Consider the following 25,983-nt stretch of genomic DNA (forward strand, 5'->3'; position numbering starts at 1 on the left):
CACATGCACAACCACGCACACCAACCTATTGTCCATGTTCCTAGTGATGCTCAGCCACACAGCCACGCACACCATGATGCTGTCCAAGATACTCGTCCATTGAAGCCCGTAGATCATGCATAATTTTCCTTGTCAAAAACAAAAACAAAAATGGAAGAATCAAGAATTTTCCTTTTGGTGCTTTGCTCTCATGGTTTGGTCAGTTTTGGCATCTGGGTAGTCACTGACGGTGTAGTCACTGCTCCGAGGTGTTGGAGTCCTGTTCTTGATTCATCCAAGACATGCACGACGTGTCTCACTGTCTCGTGCATGTTCTGTTCTTGATAGAGACACAACTGTCACCGACTAGGTACACGCGACAATCTTTGATGTGGGCCTGAGAACTGAGCGCAATTAGGAACCAATCGTTCAACAAAGGCCACTTGCAAGCAGGAGCTCCTCCTGATTTTTTTCGTTGGACCCAAGAACCACAAGAAAGATGGGGAGCATGAGCACGAGCACGGCTCTAGTCCTTCACTTGCAGCTCCATGGTTTTATTACTCAAAGCACCTATCTTCTCTACGGGTGAACAATTCCAGGAGAGCGAGGTTGGGATTCAGTGCTTCGCAGAGGATAATTCGCCGCGGGGGGCTAAGTGGCGTTGTTTGCTTAGCTATCGATGACGGCATGAGAGAGAAGCAACATGAGTTGGTCTCCAAAGTTGGCTCCACCGTGGAGGATAGGCCTGGTGAGACCCCAAAACCCATAATAGAAAGCCCCCAAGGACGTACAGTTTTCATATAGAACAGATCTATGTTTAACTTTATGAATTAGGATTTTCTTTTGGCTCTTTCAGTCGTCGAAATTTCAAGGAATGATGCTGACGTTAACTTTGTGAAACTCACCATTTTGATCTGGGGCAATTTTGGAAAGATGGGCTTTAAAATGTCACGTGCAATGCACGTGACATCTTTTCTATCACTTTTCACGGACTTAGTGGACGGAAGGTCCAGATTGACACACGTGGTAAACGTTAGGGGGGTCATCTATCAAAAATTGAACATTGAGCGTCAGATTGCTAATAGGTAGATACATTAGGGGGATAAAGTGTAATTTCCTCTATATTAATTAATATATAATGTAAATATAAGTTAGTATATATTAAACATTAATCAACAATTGATCCATTTCAATTAAAATAATGAACTAATCAATAAGTTAGTAAATATAATACATAATGTAAATATAATGTTGCTTAGAAGAATTTTTCATCAAAAATCCCTTTTTGACATGAGTACTCTATCTAGGGTTTTCTCTCAGAGGAAACAACAGAGGCGAGTGTGGGGTTTTCTACTGTTTGTATAGTGATGAGTTTTTAGTTTTCGCTCTTCATCTGCATTGGAAGACAGGTGTGGAACGTATGGCAGAGTCGCTTGAAGCTTTGTGTGGAAACATGTCATTAACCGAAGGGGAAAAGGTGGGCATCACCATATCTGAGGATGCTACCGCAGACCTCAGGATGAAAGGCAGAAAGTGACTCATTGGGCGGATCCTATCAGAATGTAGAATTCGGAAAGAAGTATTATGAAAGATGATGGTGAGAATATGGAAGACCATGGGCAGCATTGTGTTCAAATAACTTAACAAGAATCTGTGGCTTTTCGAATTTACTAACGAGGGCGACAAGCACAGGGTTAAAGAGGGTTGACCCTGATTGTTCGACCAGTGTGTCCTAGTTCTAAAGGACATGGATGAGAGTACTCCACTGATGTAGATGGATTTTAGTCGTTCCCCAATTTGGGTCCAAGTGTTGTATGAATTGTGAGGTAGGATGCCAAATTGGGGAGACTATGGGTGAAGTGGAGGAGGTGGACATCACCAGCGATGGGGGAAATTCAGAAAAACACCTTAAATCTCTTTGTTGTGGACCCGATTAGGTGAAGTGGGGGACTTGCTCTTTTGTGGAAGGAGGAACGTGAATTGGAGATATAAAACTATTCGAGATGCCATATCAATGCAATCATAAAGATAGAGATGGAAACTATTGTTGGAAATTCACCGGCTTCTATGGGCATCCTGAGAGTGTGAAGCAGGAGGAGTCATGGACATTACTTAAGCACCTTAAATCTCATGCACCCGTCCCTTGGTTGTGCACGGGAGGCTTCAATGAAATTCTAGATCACTCTAAGAAGGAGGGGGCTGCAATCCGACGGGAAAGCCAAATAGACGATTTTCGCATAACTTTGGAGGAATGTCAACTCTGCGACTTAGGGTACACTGGACCCAAATTTTCTTGGAGCAACAAACGAAAGGATGCCACTTTTACAAAAGAACGTTTGGGCCATGCTGTCGCGAACAAGGAGTGGCGTGCACTATTCCAAGTTGTCTTTGTCACAATTCTAGCATCATGCACCTCTGATCATAACCCCATCTATGTACAGTTCAGTGAGCAACCTTCCGAGTGGCAGTCTTATAAATGGGGGTTTAAGTTTGAGGATAGTTGGAACACTGATGATGATACTTTCTTTACAAACTTTTCCGCATTTTATAAAGTTTTAAATTTGATGTTTTTACTCTATCATGCATTTAGTATCATATATAGTAATTACTCTGGTAAATCAATGGCATCCCCAAAATATGCGATGACAATGGGCGTGCTTGGACAAAGAAGAAAAAGAGTAGTAGAGCTTTTATTGGCTACTATGAGAACCTTTTCACGTCTCAAGGACCAAATGGGGTGGAGAACTATCTGCGCCATTTGGAGAGACGAGTCATGGGAGACATGAATGATAGTCTACTAAGACCATTCACGAAAGCTGAGGTCAGTTTCGCCCTATCCCAAATGCACCCATTTAAGTCCCCTGGCTCAGATGGATTTGCAGCTTGTTTTTACCAGAAATCTTGGGCTACTGTGGGTAAAGTGGTTAGTCAAGCAGTTCTTCACTACCTGAATGGGGGACCTTTTAATGTTGCTACCAATTCCACCAACATAATGCTCATCCCAAAATTCTCCTCTCCCTCTTGGTTGACAAATTACAGGCCTATTAGCTTATCTAATGTGCTATATAAACTTATTGCCAAGGTGCTTGTGAATCGGCTCAAGTTGGTGCTGCCCCATGCCATCTCCCCAGAGCAAAGTGCTTTTATCCTGGGGAGGCTTATCACTGACAACATCTTGGTAGCCTTCGAGACATTACATACAATGGATACCAGATTGAAGGGAAATGAGGGTTTCATGGCCCTCAAACTCAATATGAGTAAAGCTTATGATCGAATAGAATGGAGTTTCCTGCGGGCGGTACTGCTCAAAATGGGGTTTGCACATAGGTGGATCCATCTTCTAATGACTTGTGTGAGGACGGTCACATACTCGATCCTCATCAATGGGCAACCATAGAGACACATTGTGCCCAACCGATGGTTACGGCAAGGCGACCCCCTGTCTCCATACTTCTTCATCCTGTGCACAGAGGCTATGAGCTCTTTGTTGCACCAAGTTGCGAGAAAGGGAGGGATAACAGAAGTTTCAATCACTAGGGGTAGGACTAGAATCAACCACCTCTTTTTTGTGGATGACAACCTCTTATTTTGCCAAGCCAACCTCCGGGAGTGGGGCCGAATCCAAGAGCTGCAAGTTCGCTACGAGAAAGCCTTGGGGAAAAAGTTGACAGAGATAAGACTTCAATTTTTTCAATAAGAATACTCCAATGGAGGTTCAAACACACATCCTCTCCGAGGTAGGGGTTAATTCTACTAAACAATACGAGAAGTACCTAGGGCTCCCATCTCTATTAAGAGTTCAAAGGTCAGTGTGTTTAATGGGATCAAAGGAAGAATTTGGAACAAAATCAACGGGTGGAAGGAGAAGTTCTTATTGCATGATGGAAAGGAGATCCTCCTCAAGGCAGTCATCCAGGCCATCCCCACATACACTATGAGCGTTTTCAAGTTGCCAAAATCCCTGAGTCGAGATATCAACTCATCGATGGCTAAATTCTGGTGGGGCCATCAAGAGAACGTCAACAAGAATGCTTGGATGAGTTGGAGTAGGTTGGGAAAGAACAAAGGAAGGGGAGGTCTCGAGTATAGGGAATTGGAAAGTTTCAACCTGGCACTCTTGGTGAAGCAGGGTTAGAGGCTTCTTCAACAGATTGACACCCTGGTAGCACAGGTATTACAAGAGAAATACTACCTGGGGAGCTCGCTCCTGGAGTCCAATTTGGGAAGGTAGTCGTCCTACATATGGCGGAGTATTTGGAATGCAAAATCACTACTTCAGGAGGGTCTGATTTGGTAGGTTGGCAATGGGGAACATATTCGCATATTGGGGGACAGATGGGTTCCCTCCCCACACACTTACATGGTCCAAGCCCCAAATTGGTATCTGGATAGCAGTGAGCTTATTGATCGAGATTCCAGTCGGTGGAATGTTCCATTAATTGAGAATATATTTTCGAGGAACATAGAAGAGCAAATTTGTGGGTTGGCTATTTGTCCTAGGCTGCAATCTAATAGGTTGATATGGGCTAGAACCAAAAACATGATTTTTTTGGTATGACGTGCATACCATTTGGAGTTAGAACGAAAAGCATGAGACCAAGGTAGTTGCTCGATGTGTCTAGAATCAAACTCTGCCTAGAAGACCATATGGAAGCTGCAGGTTCTACTTGTTGTTCAAATGTTCCTCTGACGTGCCTACAATGATATCCTGCCCACGAAGAAGAAGCTGTTTAAACAAACAATAGTGAGTGATCCATACTGTCCTCTCTGTGGTATGGAGCCCGAGTCTACTGGTTCTGTGGCGGTGTCCGATAGCTACCACTGTTTAGGCGGAATGCAATTGGCGGATCCAGAAAAGTGTGCTCGATGAATGGGGATTTTCTTACCATATTTGAACACCTCAGCAATCGCCTGGAGGTAGGGGATATGGAATTGGTGGCATTTGTTGCTCAGAAAATCTGGCTACGCAGGAACAAGGTTGTCTTTGGGGGGGGGGGGGGGGGCTGTATTGCACCCCACCTGTTTGGTGAAAAGCACAAAAGAAACTCTAGAAGCTTTCCATTTGTCAACAGCACAGCCCAACCCCACTTGATGGACCCCAGTGGAACGATATAACAAATGGACGAAGCCACCCCTTGCCTAAATCAAAATAAATTGGGATGCGGCCCTTTGGGGGGGGGGGCTGTATTGCACCTCACCTGTTTGGTGAAAAGCATAAAAGAAACTCTAGAAGCTTTCCATTTGTCAACAGCACAGTCCAACCCCACTCGACGGACCCCAGTGGAACGATATAACAAATGGACGAAGCCACCCCTTGCCTAAATCAAAATAAATTGGGATACGGCCGTGGACTAAGGGAACAAACTTATAAGAGTGGGCATTATTTCCCGAGATCATAATGGTCATGTGTGGGCTTGTATGTGTACTACCATACCTTACATTTCAGATCCAACAGTGGCAGAAGTTTTCGCAGCACGGTAAGGCGTGGAACTACGTTGCGAACTTGGGCTTCAATCTATCTTGTTGGAAGGTGATGCTAAGGAGACAGTTATTGCTTTGAAAACTGGAGGAGATTCTTCAGGTTGGTATGGACGCACAGTTGCCGATGCCTGACACCTCCTAACAACCTTTCAATCTTGGGCTGTCAATTTTGTAACGAGGGATGGGAATGGTGTTGTGCATAAGCTTGAGAGAATGACTATTTCACAACGCCTGCACCAAGTCTGGATTGAGTCATACCTAAGCTGTATTGCGGCAATTGTAATTGCAGAACAAGAGTTTATTTCCACTGATTTATAAGATTTGAGATCGCCATTAAAAAATGTTGCTTAGAAGAAAAAAACTAGCAATTATTAGCATATAGTTATATAATTAAAGATGTTATGACTAGTTATTAGTATTAGCTATTTAGTTAACACTTAACTATATATACAAATCACTCACACACACATATATATTAAGGACTTGTTTGGTTCGCGGAATAAGTTATTGGAATAGAATAATTATTCCATTGGAATAGCTATTCCTTTATTTGGTAGGGACCTATTCCTTGGAATAGCTATTCCATAGAAATGACTATTATCTTACGAAAATGAATATCTTTCCTCTCATTTTTTAGAGGAATAGACAATCTTTTCAAAAAAAAAAAACCATATTTTTCTTTAATATTTCCAAACCAAACTTAAAAAAAAAAAAAATTAATTAATTTTTTTTTAAAAAAAAAACAATGAATTTATATCAGATCTGTTGGTGGCCCCACATACCCTCATTCCTAGTAATAATTATTAATTTTCTTAATGGAATACCCATTCTGCTAACCAAACGAGACCTAAATATTAATGTTACACACACACACACAATATAAGTTAGTATATATTAAATATTAATCAACAATTAATCCATTTCAATTAAAATAATCAATAATTAATCAACTAATCAAAAAGTTAGTAAGTATAATGTTGCTTAGAAGAAAAAAACTAACACTAATATGTTAAGATACACTAACACCTTAATTAGTTGTATATAGTTCTATAATTAAAGATGTTATGACTAGTTATTAGTATTACTATCACCCACACACACACACAAACAAAGTTAATATGCATGCACTAAGTTAATATGTTAGTTTATTAACTAACTAGTTACTAGTTAGTATGTTAATGATATTATATAAAACATACACGCACACACACTCACACATAGAGGGCCGGCTCGATATATTTTGGGGCCTTAAGTGAGAAGTTTAAGTAATGCTTTTTATTTAAAATTAAATATTATTTAATTTAAAATTATATTTTTATTTAAAAGTCATTCTTCTCGCTTTTTGGGATGCAAAATTACTTATTAAGTTTTATATTCGAGTTTTTTTAACATTTCCTTTTTAATTTTTAGCTTTATTTTATTTTATAGGAACATGTCATTTTTGATTGATAATATGGCTAATCCATTTAATCTTTCTTGTGACATTGTTGAGCTTAGGTAGGATTTTATTTATTTTAATTTTGAAAAACTTTTCTCTACAGATGCAACTGTAACAGGTATTGTCAATAAAATTCTAGAAGCGATACTTGCATTAGGAAAAAAAAAATCAAGTCTTTTTATATAATTTAATGTGTCAATTTGAGCACTTCTCTTCTATTTGTAAAATTTATGTTAAAATTTTTAGTTTTGAAAATAAAAATTTCTAGAATGATTTTAAGGAATTGTATCGTAAGTTATTGTGAAATAATGAAAATGAAGAAGAAGAGAGAAATTGAAATTCAAATAAGACTTGAATAGAGAAATTGAGATAAAAAAAAATGAAAACTTTTAAAGAGTAGGATTTTTGATAGGATCTTATAAATAGTAGGATTTGAAATGGAAACTATTGAATATTCATTCAGCAAAGTACACATGTATACATTTCAGTTTATATTGTTTGTATTTAGTTAAAAGACAGTTAGATTATTTTTTGTTAGTAGAATTAGTTAAGCTAGTTTATCTCTTCTTGAGTTGTATATAAGCAGAAGGCGCATGTAATCTTCATTTAGTTTTAATGAAATTGAGTTTCCTTCTCTTCTAAACTCAAATTCTAATATGGTATCAGAACTTTTTTTCTGAACTTTCCGCATCAATCTTTTTCTTCTTCTCTCATTTCAACCTTTTCTTTTATGGTGTCCTCTATTCCAACTGATGTTCATTCTTCTCTTTCTGATATGGATTATTCTAATCCATTTTCCTTCATCATGGCGATAGTCCAGGTGCTGTACTGGTTTCTCAACCACTCACCGGTGACGACTATAGCTCTTGCAAGCGAGCTATGATCATGACTTTAACCGCAAAGAATAAGCTAGGGTTTGTTACTGGTACTCTGCCTTAGCTAGGGTTTGTTACTGGTACTCTGCCTCCGCCAAATGTTCCTAAATCTGATCCTCTCAATTTTTCATGGTGTCGATGCAATAACATGGTGCTATCTTGGTTGATCAACTATGTTTCTAAAGAGATTGCAGCCAGTATAATCTACATTGTTTCTGCAGCAGAAATGTGGACAGACCTTCAGGATCGATTTTCTTATCTCAATGGTTCGAGGGTTTTTCAATTGCAGCAGAAGTTATCTTCTCTTTCTCAAGAGAATGATTCTGTCAACACTTATTTTACTACTCTGAAGGCTCTTTGGGATGAACTTGAGCATAAAGAATCTCTGCCTTGTTGCACATGTGGTGTTGCAAAGGCTATTCAAGCTAAACATCAGCGGCAGTATGTTCATCAATTTCTCATAGGCTTGAATGAGCTATTCACATGTTAGGGGTCAAATTTTGTTGCTTGATCCTTTGCCTCCAATGAACAAGGTATTCTCTCTTGTTCTTCAAGAAGAAAGATAGCGAGGTCTTTCTATTTCTGGTAGTTCTTTGAATCTGAATACCACTGCTTTGCTCACCAAGACAGCTCTGCTCCTCATACTTGTTTTAAGAACCATCCTAAGAGCAAAGATCGCCATGTTTGTTCTCACTGTGGAATCACAAGTCGTACTATGGAGAAATGTTATAGATTCCATGGTTTCCCACCGGGATACAAGTTCACAAAGGGCAAGAATTCTATTTCTACTGCTAATCAAGTTTCTTATGATGTTGATCATTCAGCAATGCCTCAATTGCCGATAACTTATGAGCAGTGCTAGCAGCTCATGAATCTTTTCAAGAATAACAATTTGGAAGGTTCTTCTCAGACTCTTGCAGTGAATCAGGTGTCTTCTTCTCCTCAAGAGCAATTGATCTCTCACATGACTGGTACTGTTTCTTTAAATCCTAAATTCTCTGTTTTTGCTTCTTCTTTTTCTGTTTTCTAGAAATCTTCATTAACCAATTCTATTTATGCTCCATGGATCATAGATATTGGAGCCACAGATCATATGATCTGTACTATCTCTTTATTCATCACTATAACATCAGTAGTTTCTCAACAAATTAGGCTACCAAATGGGCAATTTGCATCCGTCACCCACATAGGAACTGTTAAACTTTCCGAGTCCTTTGCTCTTACCAATGTCCTTTGCATTCCATCTTTTTCTTTTAATTTAATTTATGTTAGTTAGTTAATCAAAAAGGTGCAATGTTGTCTCATTTTTTTTGTCTCGTTTTTGTTTCATTCAGCACATTGCACATTAGAGGACGATTGGAGTGGGTGAAGAGGTTGATGGCTTATATCATTTACTGCCAGTACCAGTTTTTGCTAAGCTTTCTACATCTGTTTTTGATGCCAATAATGTTGTTCTTTCATCCTTGGATAATACTACTAGTTCTGATTTTCCAAATAAACATGTTTCTTCTGCTTATCATGTACATTCTATAGAAAATAGCTTATGGCACTACAGATTGGGACATTTGTCTGATAGGCCTCTTAAGAAACTTTCCTCTTTTCTTCCTCATTTTACAAATGAGAACAATAAACTTTGTACAATCTGTCCTTTGGCCAAGCAACATCATTTATCTTTTTCAAATAGTGATCATATTTCTCTACATCTATTTGACTTAATTCATTGTAATATTTGGGGTCCTTTTACCCCCAAATCTTTTAATGGTGCATCATATTTCTTAACCATTGTTGATGATCACTCTCGGTTTACTTGAGTCCATTTAATGCAACATAAGTCTAAAACTCGAACCCATCTTCAAATTTTTTTTGCTATGGTTGCTACTCAATTTAATAGTAAAATTAAATGTATTCGTTTTGACAGTGGAGTGGAATTCAACATGAATGATTTCTACCTTTCTTAAGAGACTTTACATCAACTAAGTTGTGTAGAGACACCCTAACAAAACTCAGTTGTTGAAAGAAAGCATCAACACATCCTCAATGTTGCTAGGTGTGACAACCCATTTCTTTTTTTTTTTCTTTTTTTCTTTTTTTGTTTTTAAACATACATAAATGGATCTTCACAATGGCACGACTACATGTCACTCAGCCAACATAACGTACATGGTCTATAACATGTACTAGATATTCAGAGTTACATCTAACACAGCGGAATATAAATATCAATGTGCAGAACACATATCAAAAGCGGAAGTACAACTAATACATAACAGTTATCAACAACATGAGTCATTTACATGTCTAATTGATTAAAGCTTATAAAACATTTTACCATAATTACATACCAAAATATAGGCTCAACAAATACGTATGCCACGTAGGACACGAGCCTTAAATAAAACACCCAAAATACGGACTACCCATGAGTCTGTGACTTATGATTGTCGCAATGTGCTCCAATCATAGCATCACATACGCTAGGTGGACGAGTCAATATCTATATCCGCAGAACCTGCAACCAAAGCATCAATATCTGCACGCTTGCGGGGGTTGCCGCATCCGCACAGGTGGAATTATGAGCCCACTGTCTTAGCATAAATAAATACACTAGGACCTCAGAGGTATACTATTCACTTAGTTTCGCAAAGAACCAACTTTTCTTTTACAGTCTTGCGAGCACTATAACAGCTACCAATTTATAAACTTTTGTTTGAAAACCCCCATAGCTGATATAGCAAACACCGACTAATAGAAAACATTTAAAGCATACTATGTAGCTGTGAACAGATATAGAAGTTCCAGTCATCCCACCTTGAAAACTTCTACATATCGACTCATCTACAATATATTACTTTTGATCGGTTGCTCAGTCATACATTATGCGAGTAATCTCAAGCATACAAGTACGTCTAAGCTGTACTAAGACATCTACATTCCCTGAATTAGGCAACACTAAGTCTAATCCCGTACACTCATTGCCTTTGCAGGACAACTCGTGCGGTATTACATAGACATTAACATCCCATAACACCATGCATCTTTTCCTATATTTTCTCCTTCCAATGTTTCTGTTGATGTATCTCCTCCCACTATTTCAGTTCCAGTTCCTATATTCCTAGTTCAGTTCCAGTTCCTGATATTCCCAGTTCTTCTTCATCATCACTTCCTGTTGTTCCTTCAAGAAAATCATCTAGGCTTAGAACCAGACCTGGTTACTTGCATAATTACCATTGTAATCTGGCTGATTCCTCGACATCTTCTCCAAGGTCTTCTACATATGCAGGTCATCTCATCCACTCAAACATTTTAGCTTATCCGTTTCTTCAATTGTTGAGCCTCAATATTATCATCAAGCTGTCCAACATGCTGAATGGCGTGAATCCATGTCTAAAGAGATCCAAGCTCTTGAGTTGAATAATACCTAGACTGTAGTTGATCTCCCTCCTTCCAAGTGCCCAATCAGCTGCAAATGGGTTTACAAAGTCAAGCTTAAATATGATGATTCTATTGAAAGATATAAAGCCCAGATAATTGCCAAGTGCTACACTCAATGTGAAGGTCTAAATTACTATGAGACTTTTTCATCGGTTGCAAAACTCACTACTGTCTGAACTCTACTTGCTGTTGCTGCTGCCCGTAGTTGGCACCTTCACCAACTTGATGTGAACAATGCGTTCCTTCATGGTGATCTTCCTGAAGAAGTGTACATGACCATGCCTCATGGTTTTGGTAAAAATGGGGAGACTAAAGTTTGCAAGTTAAATAAGTCTCTCTATGGTTTTAAGCAAGCCTCCCGTCAATGGTTTGCAAAATTTTCTTCCGCCATTCTTGAATTCAATTTTATTCAGTCCAAGGCAGATTATACACTCTTCACTTGGCATCAGAATTCTTCCTTTATAGTTTTACTGGTTTATGTCGATAATATAGTCATTGCCAATAATGATGTCGTGGCTGTTTCTCAGTTAATTGATGTTCTTTATGCTAGATTTCAGTTGAAGGATCTTGGTTCTTGTAAGTATTTTTTGGGATTAGAAATCACTTGGACAAAAGATGGCATTTCTCTTAGTCAACGGAAGTATGCTCTTGAAATTTTGGAAGACATTGGTTTTTTAGCATCTTAACCAGCAAAGTTTCCCATGGAACCAAATGCCAAGCTTTCCAAGACCTCGTGTTCTCCTTTATCTGACCCTTTTTCTTACAGATGTCTTGTGGGTCGTCTTTTATACCTCACTATCAGTGGTCTTGATATTTCCTATGCTGTGCAAGTTCTCAGTCAGTTTATGGATTAGCCTCATTCCACTCATTTGGATGTTGTGCATAGGGTTCTCAGTATATTAAAGGTTCTCCCGATCAAAGTTTATTTTTCTCAACTCATTCTTCACTTTAGCTCAAATCTTTTTGTGATTCTAATTGGCCGGCTGTGTGGATACACGCCAATCAGTTAATTATATTTACTTATTATATGTTAATTAACCAGATAATATGCTAGTTTATGAGCTAACGAGTTAGTATGTTAACTAATACACACACATATATAAATATTGAGTAACATATATTACTTAATTACTAATATACATACTTAAATGTATATAACTCATTTTTAGTAATATATTATTATGGGTTAAATACAAAAAAGCCCCCCAAACTACCACATGTTCTCCAGATGGCCCCCTGAACTACCAGTGCTTGCAGTCCGGCCCTCCAAACTATCATTTGCTTATTTTTTGGCTCCATCCGTCACTTTGTGCCGTCTAAGTGGATGAAAACCGAGTCACATACACAGCACTTGATGATGTCTTTGTCCTGCTGTGTGAACATTACGGGTCGCTTCCCAGTTAGGAGCTCCAGCAAGACTATGCCGAAGCTGTAGATGTACGTCCGATTCTTTTGCGGCTTCGCCTGTTAGGACTGCCTCTTGGGACACATAGCCCAAAGTCCCAATCAAAGTTGAAGTGGAGGCTTTCGTTGGGGTTGCGGCGGTGAGTCGGTCTAGCCCGAAATTTGGCAAATGGGCTTCGAAATCGGCGTCGAATAGAATGCTTTGAGGCTTGACATCACCATGGAGGAACTGTGTAGAAGGGTCAAGCCACGAGCGATTCCAAGAGTGATGAGGTGGCACATTGGCCAGTTAAGGACATTGCCGTCTTGCTGAGGCGCTTCTTGGAGAAAGCTTGCGAGGTTTTTTCCATTGGGCATGTAGTCGTAGATTAGGACCCTCATGTTAGGGGCCCCAGTGTAGACGACTCGAAGAACTGTCAGATTTCGATGCTTCACTTTGCCTAGAGACTCTGCTTCTTTTCTGAACATGTTCTCGTCCAGTGCCCCATTTAGGAGTCTCAAGATTGAGAGCACCATTCCATCGCTATAGCTGGCCTTGAAGACTAATCCATATTGTGTCCTGCTCAGCACATTCTCTTCAACGAACTGCCTAGTTGCCTCAATTGTCTCTGCCAGTGTGATTTTGTTGTTGAACATTACAAGCTTCGGACACCCATTATCTGTGCTACTTCCACGGCCTCCACTTGCTCGCACACTTGTTCTTCATGGACTCTTTTTCTTCTCCCCATATGCTTTTTCCTTGAGCCTCTTGTGCCACCTTAAGAGGCTGAAAATGTAGAAACATCAACACAATGCTAGTAGGCAAGCCCCACAAGCTGTAGTGTTCTTTATTTTGTAAGTAGCTTTTCTGATAATGAACGAAAGGAAATGGTGGAAAGAATTGATAAAATGAAAGAATGGAGATTGTAAATGGATAATACATTTGTTATTGTTGAAGAAGACGTTAGGTTACGTTGATTCGAGCCCAACCCAAGCTCCCAAAAGAAATGGATACTACTAACTGCATACCATAATTACAGCTAACAGAACAACACGTGTACTTACACGTTTAAGCCTAACTTAAATACAAGTGCACTAAACACTCATCAATCCACGTGCGCACTATCAGTTTACTCTAGTTGCTTCTAGTGCTTTCCTGCATCTTCCTTCATTTCCTTCTTCTAGCCTCTTCTCCGCACCACCACTCAAATCTTCAACCAAATCAATCGTCCAAAAGTGATCATTACACAAGCAGCCACAACAATCGACAGAATCAGCCTTTTCCTCCTATTCCTCTCCACCATACTATTACAATTTCGATTCAATGGCTTCCCACATAGGTATTGATTACCCGAAAATGCTGATGGATTGTTAAACCTAGAATGTATTTACAATCGCTTATATGTCGTATTTTTTTCTTGCGGCTGTAAACAAGTGTGACGAAAAAAAATAAGAAATCTACTTGCCCGTGACATACACTGCTGCTTTTCACGTTCATGCAAAGCCCTATAGAAAGGTGAATCAAAATTTAACAAGATTTAGTGTAGTCTTTCACATTTTGGAGACATTTGCACTTTGCACCCTACTACTCTATTTGTCTCTGTTTTCATGTTTTAAAACAGAGCTTCATTCCCTATGATCCCTCATGTCGTTTTCTATTTCCCTGGTGTTGCATGCAGTCCTCAAGGCTTGCCACAACTATTTCTTACATAGAATAGGTGGCATTTTGCGCTCTTGCCACCGCAACATAGGTGGGCCTTGTTTGTTTGCAGTTGTGTCCTTCTCTCCCTATGCCACTTCAACACTAGCAGGTACCACCAAAATTTCTTTATATGTAAGGCTACTACAACAAAGCAAGCCACAAGGAAGAAGAGAGAAAAGAAAGAAAACCGAGATGACTTGGAAGTCTCACTTCCAAAGCCATGTAAGTTTTGTGACTTCCTTTCTTACTGCATGTCTTTTTTAATCTTCCACCACACCAAAATGAACTCTAATTAATCATATCATTATATTTATCTTCTTTCTGGGTAGAGCTATCTTTGAAAGATAAAAGAGTTAATGTTTTACATTTCAAATGGTACATACATTATGCTATGTATGGAAAATAGATCTGGCTAGAGCATTGGTTGCTCCTGATACATACTATTCAACTGGAACACTTGGCCATAAACACTATAACATGAGTGTTTTTCAGCAGCATGCAGCTTTTTTTGACTTTGACAAATTGACGACAATGGGATCGTTTATCCCTGGGAGACTTATACTGGTAAATCTCATCTACCGACTTGCTTCAAGAGATTACCTTTGTAATTTATATCTTGTACATTACATATTGAGCTAAGAATTTGCTAATGAAAACAATGGTCAGGTTTTAACATCGGTGGAAGCTGAAGCACCAACGGCAGCGATTCGAATTTAACGGCTTTTTTGTCCAAGCAAGGCTCCAAGCATACCTAATGAGCTCCTTTTGAAGAGCAGCGCCTTGTTTGGTTCGCTGGTGGGAAGTAGCACCAAACCCAGTGATGACACCATAACTATCAGTTCCTGACACCATGTTGTCCATGACCCAGTCGCTGCTGGCCTTCACGTTGGCCCTAGATGACTCTGAAGCTCTCCACCCTCCATCGGCACAGTCTGCACAGTTGGCACACTCTGAAACTCTCCACGATTGTGAACCCTAGAAAAAAAACTAAAGTAAAAAATGCCTAAATTGCATAAGTTATTACCGAATGGCATTATTGTAATAACTATATTTTTTTGTCTACTTATTTCAATAATTTACTGTCTTGTTTTGAAGGGCATGATGGGAATTTCAACGTTAAGGAGATGAGTATTTTTGGGCTTTCGGGAATTTTCGTGCACTTGACTCGATTTTCATCCATTTAGACAACACCAAATAACGAATGAGGCCAAAAAAATAAACAAATGATAGTTTAGGGTGTTGGACAGTCAATTGTCTATATTTTTCTCGTGGTAAGTTAGTGTAGATGCCCTAAAATAATGCTCCCTTGACTCTTTCCTGCAATAGTGAAATCTGCCGGCCACGCAATGATTGGCCATCAAATTCAACTTGAAGACCAATCATGAACGGTATCAGCTTTTACAAGTGGTTAGTTACCTAACTAATAAAATACACTTCACATCCACACCAACCCACATGGTACTATCACAAATAATATTTCACCATAAATGTAAAATCATATATAATTATACCAATTAAAGTCTATATATAGAACACGAGTAACATCAAATCATCACAAATTTCAATATTCAAACAGAATAATTAGTAGCAAAAGATGGAATTTTTTTTTGTTCTTAATCAGATTGAGAAATCAATTTTGTGTTATGGAACGCTTATGCAATTTTCTATCTCTTAAATTTCATATAAAATTAATCTAAGTATTAATTAGATTAATTTGGTATCAAATTTTATTAGACAAAGATGGAAAAATGTATTTAGATTTCAGACGAAATTAATCTTTTATTAATTAAAAAATATTGGATTTATTGACTCTTTCAAATACAAGTCATTCAGCTGTAATTGAAGATAAGAGATAAGAGCAAGTTAATAATTTTATGAGATAATCTTATCTCTTATATTTCACTTTGTTTTCATAATTTGAATTTCTATAATAAACTCAAAATAAGTGAAATAATCCGTTTTTAATTTTAAAAATATTGACTATAAATAAAATAGAAAACAATGTCCTCATTAGGCATTACAAACAATCTTTATTTCTGATTATAGAGAATTATATGACATGTTTAGATGTTCGATTTTTAGTGTGCAAATTTCAAGGTAAATAAAATTGAAAAATATATTTAGATAATTTGACTCTCTAAGATAAAATTAAAAAAAAAAATAGATAAAATCTGAATTATTTTTTCCGCATCCAAAACATGAGCTAAATTTGCTTGCTGTGAGGACGAAGGGAAGAACTTAATTTCCCCACGCTATCATCGTCGTCAACAACCATTCGTTAGGCTGCGTGGGTCCCCCACTACCCAATCCGGGTCCACCACCCTTCTCTCTCTATTGGCTTAATTCTCTCACGATTCGCATCACATTTTCACATCCGTCGTCGATCGCTCTGAATCTGCGAAGCTAGTTTCTATCTATTTTCTTCATCTTCATCTTCTCTGCAAACTTCAGCATCGATCCAAACCCTTCAAGTCGTTCTTTTTGTTAGCATGTATAGAAAGAAATCCAATCCGAACTGACTTTCCCAAAAACATAACTGAAAAAGATTCATTGCTTTACCACAAAAAAAAGAAGAAGATTAAATAGCACTAATCATCACAAAATCAATGGACACTTATATCATTTGCCAACCCGCGTCATACGTAAAAGGTAAGAAATGATATATATGTTCTAACAATCTCTCATGTCGACCTCCTAGATACCCGCAAATCCACCTGATCTCTCTCTCTCTCTCTCTCTCAATAGTTTTCGGACACCCATTTCTTCGTTTCCTAATCGGTACACAAAGCACAGAGCGTATAAATACACGCAATATATTAGTTGGAAGATTTATATCAGAACCTGAGAAGTCCGTGAAAGATGAATTTGAATGGAGTCGTCGTGGTTGTTGCGCTGGCCCTGCTAGCGTGCGCGCCCCGGCGCAGTTACTCGCAGCTGCAGCGGCTCAAAGTGCCCATGACTTTGGTTCGAAACGCTTCCGCTCTCGGTGCTTGTAAGAAAGTTAGCTTTACGTTCTGTGTTCTTAAATATTCTCAGTGACTTTAAAAAAAATGTTTTCATTCTTATAAAAATAAGTAGTAATTTCTTGGAAGATTTGTGCCGCAGTTTGCCTGGATGGGAGTTTGCCGGCGTATCATCTGCACAGAGGATTCGGGGCTGGCACGAACAACTGGCTTTTACAGTTCGAGGTAACTTTTTTTTTTTTACTTGGAACTCGTGCTTTGTGTTAGGAATATTTAATTAATATAGAGGCAAATGCAAACAAAGACCGTGGGTACTCACTGATTGGTTTGGTGAAGACTTTTTGTTCTGACAACCTGTGTTTTTGCGTGATTGGATGGGATTTCCCAGAAAGAAAATACATAGGGCAGAGCTTTTGTGTCACCTAGTGTTCTGTGCATGTCGCCGGGCAACTAGCTATTTCGGCGGCCGACAAGTGGCTTTGCCGATGTCATTAATATTTTTTTAAATTGCATAATAAACGGTCTATGGGTCAAGCAGATGAATGTCTGGGGACTAGGATCGACTGTTATCCTACTATTACGAGGACTATTAATTAATTGATTTACGTTAGATTCGGCACGTGGATTCAGTTTTTTTTTTTTGATATATATATATTTGTTATTTATTGGTTATGAAGCAGGATCTGCATGTTATTCATCGTGCTATGTTGGAAAATAAATATATATAGCTAGTGTTTGATAGAAGCTAATATTCACATAATAATTTGATGGATCCATGGATCAATTAAACCCAGCTCACCGCTTAATTGTTGCCACATATAGTTGACAAGTATTTCCAAATAAACTTGCTGAGCCGCAGCCTAGTGGTCCCTCACCACAAATTTTAAAAAAATAAGAAAAATATAAAATTAGTTTTTGTAATTTATCTGATTTGCAATTAGTTTCATGTGGCATCATACTTGAAATTTTATATATATATTTTAAAATTAATTTTTAATCCAAAAAAGTATTTTCTTATTATTACTTTTTTTTTTTGTCCCTACGTACTTTGTCTAAAATTCTAATTTCACCATTTAGTGTTATTAGAATTTCACCATTTAGGGCACCTTCAACTGAGAATATATATCATGAGTCATGATGATCATCATTTAGTGTTATTATATCTAACCGTATATATATAGATCATGTTATAAATATATTGGTAGGATAGCTATTAAAAAAAAATTAAATAATATGATATTATTTAATTTACACAATAAAATAGAACAATAACGTTCAATAAATCTAACCATAAAATTACTTCTCTTACCGAAATCAAAGGTGGCAAAGTAATGATCATGGGATAAGTGGGGCCAGTTCGTTGGGTTTTGTAGTAGTCATAGGCAAGGCAGTGGGTCCAATCGCCAAATGGCATCCATTATGGGCGGGGTCTTTGTTTTTCATTCATAATGACAGCACTCTTTACAGGGCGGTGGGTGGTGCAATGATATAGCATCGTGCGCGGATAGAGCCACAACGCACAGAGGATCAACGCGTCTGATGACCAAGTTGGAAGTCTTTTCTGGAATTCTAAGCAACAATGCCTCTCTCAATCCAGGCATGTTTTTTTTTCTTTCTCTCCATCAAATAAACAAAGTAGATTAATTTGGTAGATTATATTTTGCTACCAATTCATATTAAGTTTCGTTTTAAATTGTTCCATTCACGGATCAGCGTCTTTTCACGTGATCACGTCCAAATGCGACCTAATATATGCCTCTCATTTGTCCGGACATAAATGTCCTAATCCACTGTGTTGTAAGTTGCGATTTCATGAGTAGCTTCTAGTTAAAAAGTTTAGCAGCTCGTTTAATTAAATGAGTCAGAGTTAGAATTAATTTATATAGTCTTATACGCATACTTCGACACAATTCAAACCCGATAATTATAAACAATTTTTTATATGACCTTTAAACTAGACAGAAACCTAATATAAAATTAAGCGTTAAGGTTGAAGGATTTAACCCGTTTAATTAAATGGGTTAGATTATGATTGATCTATATAATCTTATACCTATTTTTTCATATGACCCGAACTCAATATGCAAACAAAAATTGTCGCATAGCGGCCCTCGGTCTTTGAGAAAAGGGTAAATACGGGAACATAGGAAGTTCCATGACATAGTCCATGTTCTTCACATTCTCTACCGTCCCTTTCACGTCCTGAGGGCTCAGCTTACAGCACTTTTGCCTAAAGTTTTTTGCTTTTGACAGCCTATATATAATTACCCCTGCAAATTTTGTCCATGGGACCCGTGACCCTGTTTTTCTTTTTTCTTTTTTGGTACTCATAACTCATTTGTAAAGACTAAAGACAACGAATGCAGCCTTTGTCAATCGGTTCTTGATTTTGTTGGTCGACAGTCGGATGCGTAAAGAAACTGTGGATTCTCGTTCTTTTTTTTATTTTTTTTATTTAGTCCATAAATTTATAGACTGACATTTTCTGTTAAAGACACTTAGCGTGAGTTGTATATATTAATAATCAATATATTTATATATATTTATTTATGTGCCAGATTTTTACAACTGGAACCGGGTGAAGCTTAGATATTGTGATGGAGCCTCATTTGCTGGAGATGCCACGTTCGACAATGGGGTAATTCTAGAAACCAATAACTTTTGCATGCTCTAGCTTAATTTGGTTACCGATCTATTTATGCTTTTTAGTTCCAAATAGCAAAATTGGTCCAATCAAGCTTAATTAGATATTGTGATGGGTCCTTCTGCTTTATTTTGATTCCCCCGGCCGAACTTTACTAAAGTTCAGTACTAATGATTGCCCAGATTGTTAGTAGAATTTTGGAGCGGCCAGGAATTAAAGTTTCATATGCAATCGTTCTTTTCTTCTTTTTTTCTTTTTTTTATGTTTTGTTTTTTGTATTTTGTTTTTCTCTTCTTTTGTTTTGTTTTATTTTATTTTTTCCTCTTCAACTTAGCTTTCGTGCAAATAGTTCACTTATAATCATGCGTAATTGCGTATCATATTAATTTTGGCGGGGAGGATTTCATTGTAAGTGGGCAATCACTACAAGTGGCGAACTTTTCAACCGGTCCAACAAATATTTAGCAAAATTAAATAATACATTTTTTTTATTATTATTTTACCTACCCATTTTTCAAAAAATTTATATTCAATTCAACATTTTAACTATTTACTTTTACTATTATATTTATATATATATATTCATTATGCTCAGATAAGAGAGAATCAGATTGATTTTTTTTTTTTTTTTGTATGCGTTGTTGAACTACAGTTCTGTAGCAGGTAATTAAATAGTCAATTCCTTAGCCAAAATAACTAGCCAGATAAAATGTTTTTTTTTTTTGGTATTTTTTGATACAGAAATAACCAGTATAAGTGGCGGGGGAGTGCTATATATATAAATATGTTGCACTATTGACAAATCATGTCAGAATCTTTCATCTTTATCTTTAGTTATGGGTATCATATTATTAATAAGGTTTTATACGAGAAGGAAACTATGTGGACATCACAAGTGGCAACATCTTAGAGAGGCAGGGACGAAAATAAAACCTTATTGTTGATGTGCTTTACTGTAAAAGTTAGTATATATATTGTAATGAATTAAGCGATTGACTTTTTTTTTTTTTTTTTTTCCTTCATTTTTCCTAGTCGAATTAAGTGATTAACTTAACTTCTTTTTGTGGGTGTTTGTGTAAAACAAATGACAGACGTCATTGCTTTATTTCAGAGGGCAAAAGATTTGGGAAGCAATTATTCTTGACCTCCTACCAAAAGGTTTGGGACGTGCGCGTAAGGTAAAACTCAAACCTCGGTGGATTTATTCGTCTTTTCCTCTACAATTTATCTATGTAACTAATGTAAGCCTCTTAGACATGAGTGATAGTTAGGACAGACAATTTTTAACACGATTCTGCGAACCTAATATAAAATTAACGGGTTAGATATGATGAGAGCCTGACTCGTTTAATTAAATAGGCCGAGTTAGAGTTGGGTTATATAGTTTTATACTCATATCTCAATATAATCCGAACTCGACACGCGAACATGAATTTCAATGCCGTGCTCTGCCAGTTTATTAACTCCCCTCCCCTCTCCCTCTATATGTAGGCTTTACTTTCAGGTTGCTCTGCTGGGGGTTTAGCATCCTTTCTACATTGTGACAACCTTTCCAATTACTTGCCAGAGAATGCCACTGTGAAGTGCTTAAGTGATGCTGGGTTTTTTCTTGACGAGTATGCATGTTTGCTCTTGTTCAATCAAGCTTAACTGCAATATTGCATCTTCTTTGTCTTTTACTGGGAAAATGTTACATTTTGTGCCTTTTCTTTTCTACAGAAGAGATATAAGTCTGAACAGCACTATGAGGTTTTTCTACAAACAACTTGTTTCTCTACAGGTACCACTTTCCATCCATGACTTACATTAAGAAGCACTTGTTTTGTGTTTAGAAAACCTAATGGAGTCTTTCCATCATAGACTCCTAAGGTAGTCCTATACACAATTTACCACAAGATATTGGGCCAAAATGTATATCATTAATTATTGGCTACATGTCCAACCCATTTTAGCAAACCAAAAACTCACAAACAATGGAAGCACAATTAAAAAAAATATTATAACATTCTCCCGCTTTGGTGACATTGATTGTTAGTTTTTAATTTAAAACATTTTGTTTTGAAAATGACTCTTGAGTTGAACTAATTAGGAGCCACATATGCAAATAGCCAATATGATAACACCTTAGATGACCCAGCACAACAAGAACATTAACATCGAACTTGGAAGTCATTGTGCCATTTAATCAACAAAGACCATTTCATAATCACGAATGTTGACACTTTAATCAATATGGATCACTAACCAATGTAGTAGTATGTAGTATGTAAACAACACACAAATAAGTGACCAATAATTATGCTAATTTATGTAGGTCGGTCCTCTTTATGTTTTCCAACGAAAATTATGTTTCAAAATTGAAGCCTCAATATCTCAAAAGAGATCAATCTTGGTGTCTTATATTCTTTATATCTTGAGATCTTTATTGATGTCACAATGGACAAATATGAGCCAAATACATATCCAATATGCTCAAAAGACATCATACTCAATTCATGCGCCCAATAATATATATAAATATAAAAATATGTCACTCTATCACCCATTAGAAGCTAAACTCTTATGCCTTCTAATGACAGCAAAGCAATGTACTGTATGTCATTGCGATGAAAAGTGACAACGTATGACCTAAGCTTTATACGAAAACCCTAATAAAGTCTTCCCATCACATACTCCTAACCTTGATTAGATTTTTAGGCCTACATATGGTTTATCACATTGAGTCATATTCCTACACAACTAACGTATATAAAACCCATTATCCGTGGTGGCGGTTCAATGACTTAAAAAAAAAATTCAAAGTGGTTAGGCATATATTAGGGTGAGAGGGCGACTACCGAAATGAGAATCCTCAATCCTATTAGTATTAGTCGCATTGGATCTCATTGATGCCCTAATGTGGCTGAATTAGACTAAATGAAGCGTATGCGGTTCTCACTGTCTAAGGCGCCCCTCCTGTGCGACTCCTGATGAGTAAGTGCTATTATAGTCATGCCTAAGTAGAATAATTACAGTTAATCTTTCTTACCTGCCTTTTTGAATAATTAAAAAAAAAAGGGTATATAAAGCCCAAAACTTAATGATCACTCAATAACAAAATATTAGGCCTATATATGTATATCATTATGGGTTAAATAGTCAACCCATTTTAGCATGCAAAAAAACTCACAAGTTAAAGCTCATTCTTGCATTTTAAATGGCTCTCTTTTGTCCTGAACTCGACATGAGATTGTTCAAATTTGTTACATCATTGTGATGATTACTTTTCCTCAATATCATGTAACAGTCCAAAATGCTCAAATAAAATTCACCAAATAAAAGTGAGGACAACAGAAATACTCTGTATTGATATGAGAAGTGTGTATGTAATGTATGGCAGGGGGTAGAGCAGAATCTGGATAAAAACTGCACCAGTTCCCTCAAATTGCCTTATTTGGTATGTTGCAGAGGTCCCTCATATCCTGGCTCTGTTATATAACTGACATGGTTCTGACATTTATCTCCTTATCGTGCAGTGCTTCTTCCCACAGTTTGCATTGAAATACATTTCCACGCCATTTTTTATCTTGAACTCAGCATATGATGTATACCAAGTAAATAATTTCTTCTGCCTCAGTTGATTTTATATCGTATATCATCCATTTTGTACTTCTAATAGATTAATTTATAGTCAACAATGAGTAAAACTTTTAATGTTGGCAGTTTCATCATATATTGGTGCCACCTTCTGCTGATTTGCATGGAGAATGGAATCATTGCAGGCTGAATCCAGCAGCATGTGATGTAAACCAGATAGAAACTTTGCAAGGTTGTTCTCCAATTCATTCTTTCAGCAAATATAGACCACACTTGATTAAATAGCATCAAAATTTCAGCAAATAAGTTATCCTACCTTATTTGTTGTATTTGATTTCTTTATATATTCTTCTTCCCTGCCCCCTAGGTTTCAGGCGTGATATGCTTTTAGCATTGAGAGTGTTCATCAAATATTCAAGAAGAGGGGGGGCATTCATAAATTCATGCTTTGCTCATTGCCAGAGTGAGTCACAAGACACTTGGTTTGACGTTGACTCCCCAAGAATTCGCAATAAGGTACTTAACTTAATTACACCCTGCTGATTACACATAATATCAACCACGGACCATGGTCAATTATGTATATGACTTAGCATTAAATCAAGAGTCATAAGAACTCAAGAGACAAGAGTTACAAAAGATATGTAACGTTCAGACTCTTTTTCTATAAATAAAGTTTTGTATACAATCAAATAATTAAAAATAGATATATATATAATTAAGAAAAGGCTTTGACATGTGAACGTAGGCCATAGATCAAATCACCTTAATTCTATGTCTTTCTTTCATGCTATTATCTCTTTAGACTATACATGATTCTAACGTTAGAAAAAAAGAAAAGGAAATCCGTTACTCCGGTCACATCCTTGTATTACAAGCCAAATTTATCTGTTCTATTGAAATGATTAACAGTACTTGAGTCAGCATATTATGTGATTGTCTAATGCAATAATTTTGAGGACCCATGTTTCTAAGTTCTTAAACTATTAAGAGAATCTTAGCTATCTGCAATTATCTTTCCCAGACTATTGCAGAATCAGTTGGTGATTGGTACTTCAGCAGAAGGGTAACCAAACAGATTGACTGTGCATATCCATGTGATACTACCTGCCACAACCTTATACCATAGGCTCAGGTGATGTCTTATAAGTTTATTTATTTAATTTTTTTTTTTTTTTTTTTTTTTGTAGCTTTATTAGAAGCATATGGTGTTCTTATTTCCATTTATTTTGTGTGGAAAAGTTCTTATTTCCATTAATCTGAACCAAACGGCAATACTGCAGGTCCCATTAAGATTCGTAGCTTGGGAAAGACAAAGGAGTTTCCCACAAGCTTTTCTAGCTCTCAAAATGAAGCTATATATTAGGTGGCTTTTCAAGGAATTATATAATTAAGGGATAACGCAAAGAACATGCAATTCATACAATGGAGGCTATAGCATATATATCTCTACAACAATATTACAAATGAAGAAGAATTAAAGATTATACATGTTCCACATTTTTTTAATTGAATCAACCAATAAAGACTCGTTCGTTTTTATTCTTCTCTAGAAACTAAAAGCCCTATTCGGGTCGCCGAGGAAGACAGAAATAGAAGAAATAGTTTGATTCTTGAATGGGTTTGGTATCATTTAGACAATGAAAGGTAATGTACTGTTAGGGTTGGTGTTCCAAAAACCATTGTAGAACTTGATATTATTTAAATAAAATTGTTTTATTTAGAGAATTATGATATTTAAGTAATTATAATTCGTGAGATGAATAAAACTCATCGAGTTATATTAAATGTAAGGCTCTGTTGGTTTCGGCGTAAACATTTTTTCATAAAATGTTTTTATTTTTTCAAAATCGTACATCATTTTTTTAGTTTGAGCTTCTCATTCTCCAATTGATGAACCTCTATAGGGCCGCCACCGAGCTACCTTCGGGTTACCACCGTACCATAGTCTGACCATTGTTAGACAATCACCGGGCCTCTACCAAGGGTCTAGAAAGAAAAAGGTAAAAAATGAATAAATTTTTTTTTTTTTTTTGATATTTATATATAATTGGGTCTAGAAAGACCATACTGTCAATGGTCTGTCTTTGTTATTTTGGTTTTTTTTTTTTTTTTTTTTTTTAATTAATGGGTAACGCCCTTGGCAATTTGCATATGCTTTACTAAATTTTTATCTAAAACAATTAATCCAAGTACAAACAGAAGGGGAGGTGGATCCTTCCCAATGACAATAAGATCAGAGGAGCAGTGTATTTGTAATTTTCTTTTATGGTCTACTTGTAATTTTCTCTTTTAAGTGGTCTCCTTGTAAATTTTAGACCGTATTCAATTATATTTGCTGCATCTCCACCTTTCGAGGAATTTTCCTCTTTTTGTCTTGGGGTTGTAGGACAAGCCACAAGGCAGCGGTCTTGCTCATGGAGTCAACCGCAAAAACAAAAATGTGCTTATCATCCACTTGATCAACTGAATGCAACTAACGAATTCTTTCTTATCCAAGTACACGTATT

The 25,983-nt window shown here is 37.0% G+C and overlaps 3 protein-coding genes, 1 long non-coding RNA gene and 1 pseudogene across 4 annotated transcripts; 3 read left to right on the forward strand and 2 right to left on the reverse strand.

The window, feature by feature from the left end:
* The first annotated feature begins 1,982 nt into the window (after positions 1-1,982).
* LOC133860363 (uncharacterized) lies at positions 1,983-4,114 on the forward strand. The gene is made up of 3 exons (XM_062295986.1): positions 1,983-2,592; positions 2,706-3,236; positions 3,810-4,114. Exons 1-3 carry the CDS (start codon positions 1,983-1,985, stop codon positions 4,112-4,114), a joined length of 1,446 nt encoding a protein of 481 aa, XP_062151970.1.
* Positions 4,115-12,507: 8,393 nt separating this feature from the next.
* On the reverse strand, positions 12,508-14,086 carry LOC133860364 (probable LRR receptor-like serine/threonine-protein kinase At4g36180; annotated as a pseudogene).
* On the forward strand, positions 14,085-15,084 carry LOC133860365 (uncharacterized). Its single transcript, XM_062295987.1, has 4 exons — positions 14,085-14,104; positions 14,361-14,512; positions 14,697-14,854; positions 14,957-15,084. Exons 1-4 carry the CDS (start codon positions 14,085-14,087, stop codon positions 15,005-15,007), a joined length of 381 nt encoding a protein of 126 aa, XP_062151971.1. The 3' UTR covers positions 15,008-15,084.
* A 1,304-nt stretch (positions 15,085-16,388) lies between these two features.
* On the reverse strand, positions 16,389-17,270 carry LOC133861717 (uncharacterized). The gene is made up of 2 exons (XR_009899067.1): positions 17,132-17,270; positions 16,389-16,755 (listed from the first exon to the last, which is right to left on the reverse strand). It is a non-coding gene; the product is annotated as an uncharacterized LOC133861717 (long non-coding RNA).
* On the forward strand, positions 17,147-25,201 carry LOC133861716 (pectin acetylesterase 9). Its single transcript, XM_062297512.1, has 13 exons — positions 17,147-17,282; positions 17,396-17,478; positions 18,721-18,850; positions 19,812-19,891; positions 20,989-21,075; positions 21,389-21,513; positions 21,617-21,677; positions 23,277-23,333; positions 23,413-23,490; positions 23,600-23,705; positions 23,841-23,989; positions 24,498-24,608; positions 24,757-25,201. Exons 1-12 carry the CDS (start codon positions 17,150-17,152, stop codon positions 24,600-24,602), a joined length of 1,194 nt encoding a protein of 397 aa, XP_062153496.1. The 5' UTR covers positions 17,147-17,149; the 3' UTR covers positions 24,603-24,608; positions 24,757-25,201.
* Positions 25,202-25,983: the final 782 nt, after the last annotated feature.

Source organism: Alnus glutinosa, chromosome 2 (assembly GCF_958979055.1).
Source record: "Alnus glutinosa chromosome 2, dhAlnGlut1.1, whole genome shotgun sequence".
Lineage (NCBI taxonomy): Eukaryota > Viridiplantae > Streptophyta > Magnoliopsida > Fagales > Betulaceae > Alnus > Alnus glutinosa.

Bases quoted from the DNA above. Each gene is read 5' to 3' on its own strand.
- LOC133860363 (XM_062295986.1), top strand. From the start codon at position 1,983: ATGCCATATCAATGCAATCATAAAGATAGAGATGGAAACTATTGTTGG. The intron at 2,593-2,705 runs GTAAATCAATGG...TCACGTCTCAAG, and splicing joins CATATATAGTAATTACTCTG to GACCAAATGGGGTGGAGAAC. The intron at 3,237-3,809 runs GTAAAGCTTATG...ATGGGATCAAAG, and splicing joins GGCCCTCAAACTCAATATGA to GAAGAATTTGGAACAAAATC.
- LOC133860365 (XM_062295987.1), top strand. From the start codon at position 14,085: ATGCAAAGCCCTATAGAAAG. The intron at 14,105-14,360 runs GTGAATCAAAAT...GTTTGTTTGCAG, and splicing joins ATGCAAAGCCCTATAGAAAG to TTGTGTCCTTCTCTCCCTAT. The intron at 14,513-14,696 runs GTAAGTTTTGTG...TATGGAAAATAG, and splicing joins AGTCTCACTTCCAAAGCCAT to ATCTGGCTAGAGCATTGGTT.
- LOC133861716 (XM_062297512.1), top strand. From the start codon at position 17,150: ATGAATTTGAATGGAGTCGTCGTGGTTGTTGCGCTGGCCCTGCTAGCG. The intron at 21,076-21,388 runs GTAAAACTCAAA...CTCTATATGTAG, and splicing joins GTTTGGGACGTGCGCGTAAG to GCTTTACTTTCAGGTTGCTC. The intron at 23,990-24,497 runs GTACTTAACTTA...TATCTTTCCCAG, and splicing joins CCCCAAGAATTCGCAATAAG to ACTATTGCAGAATCAGTTGG.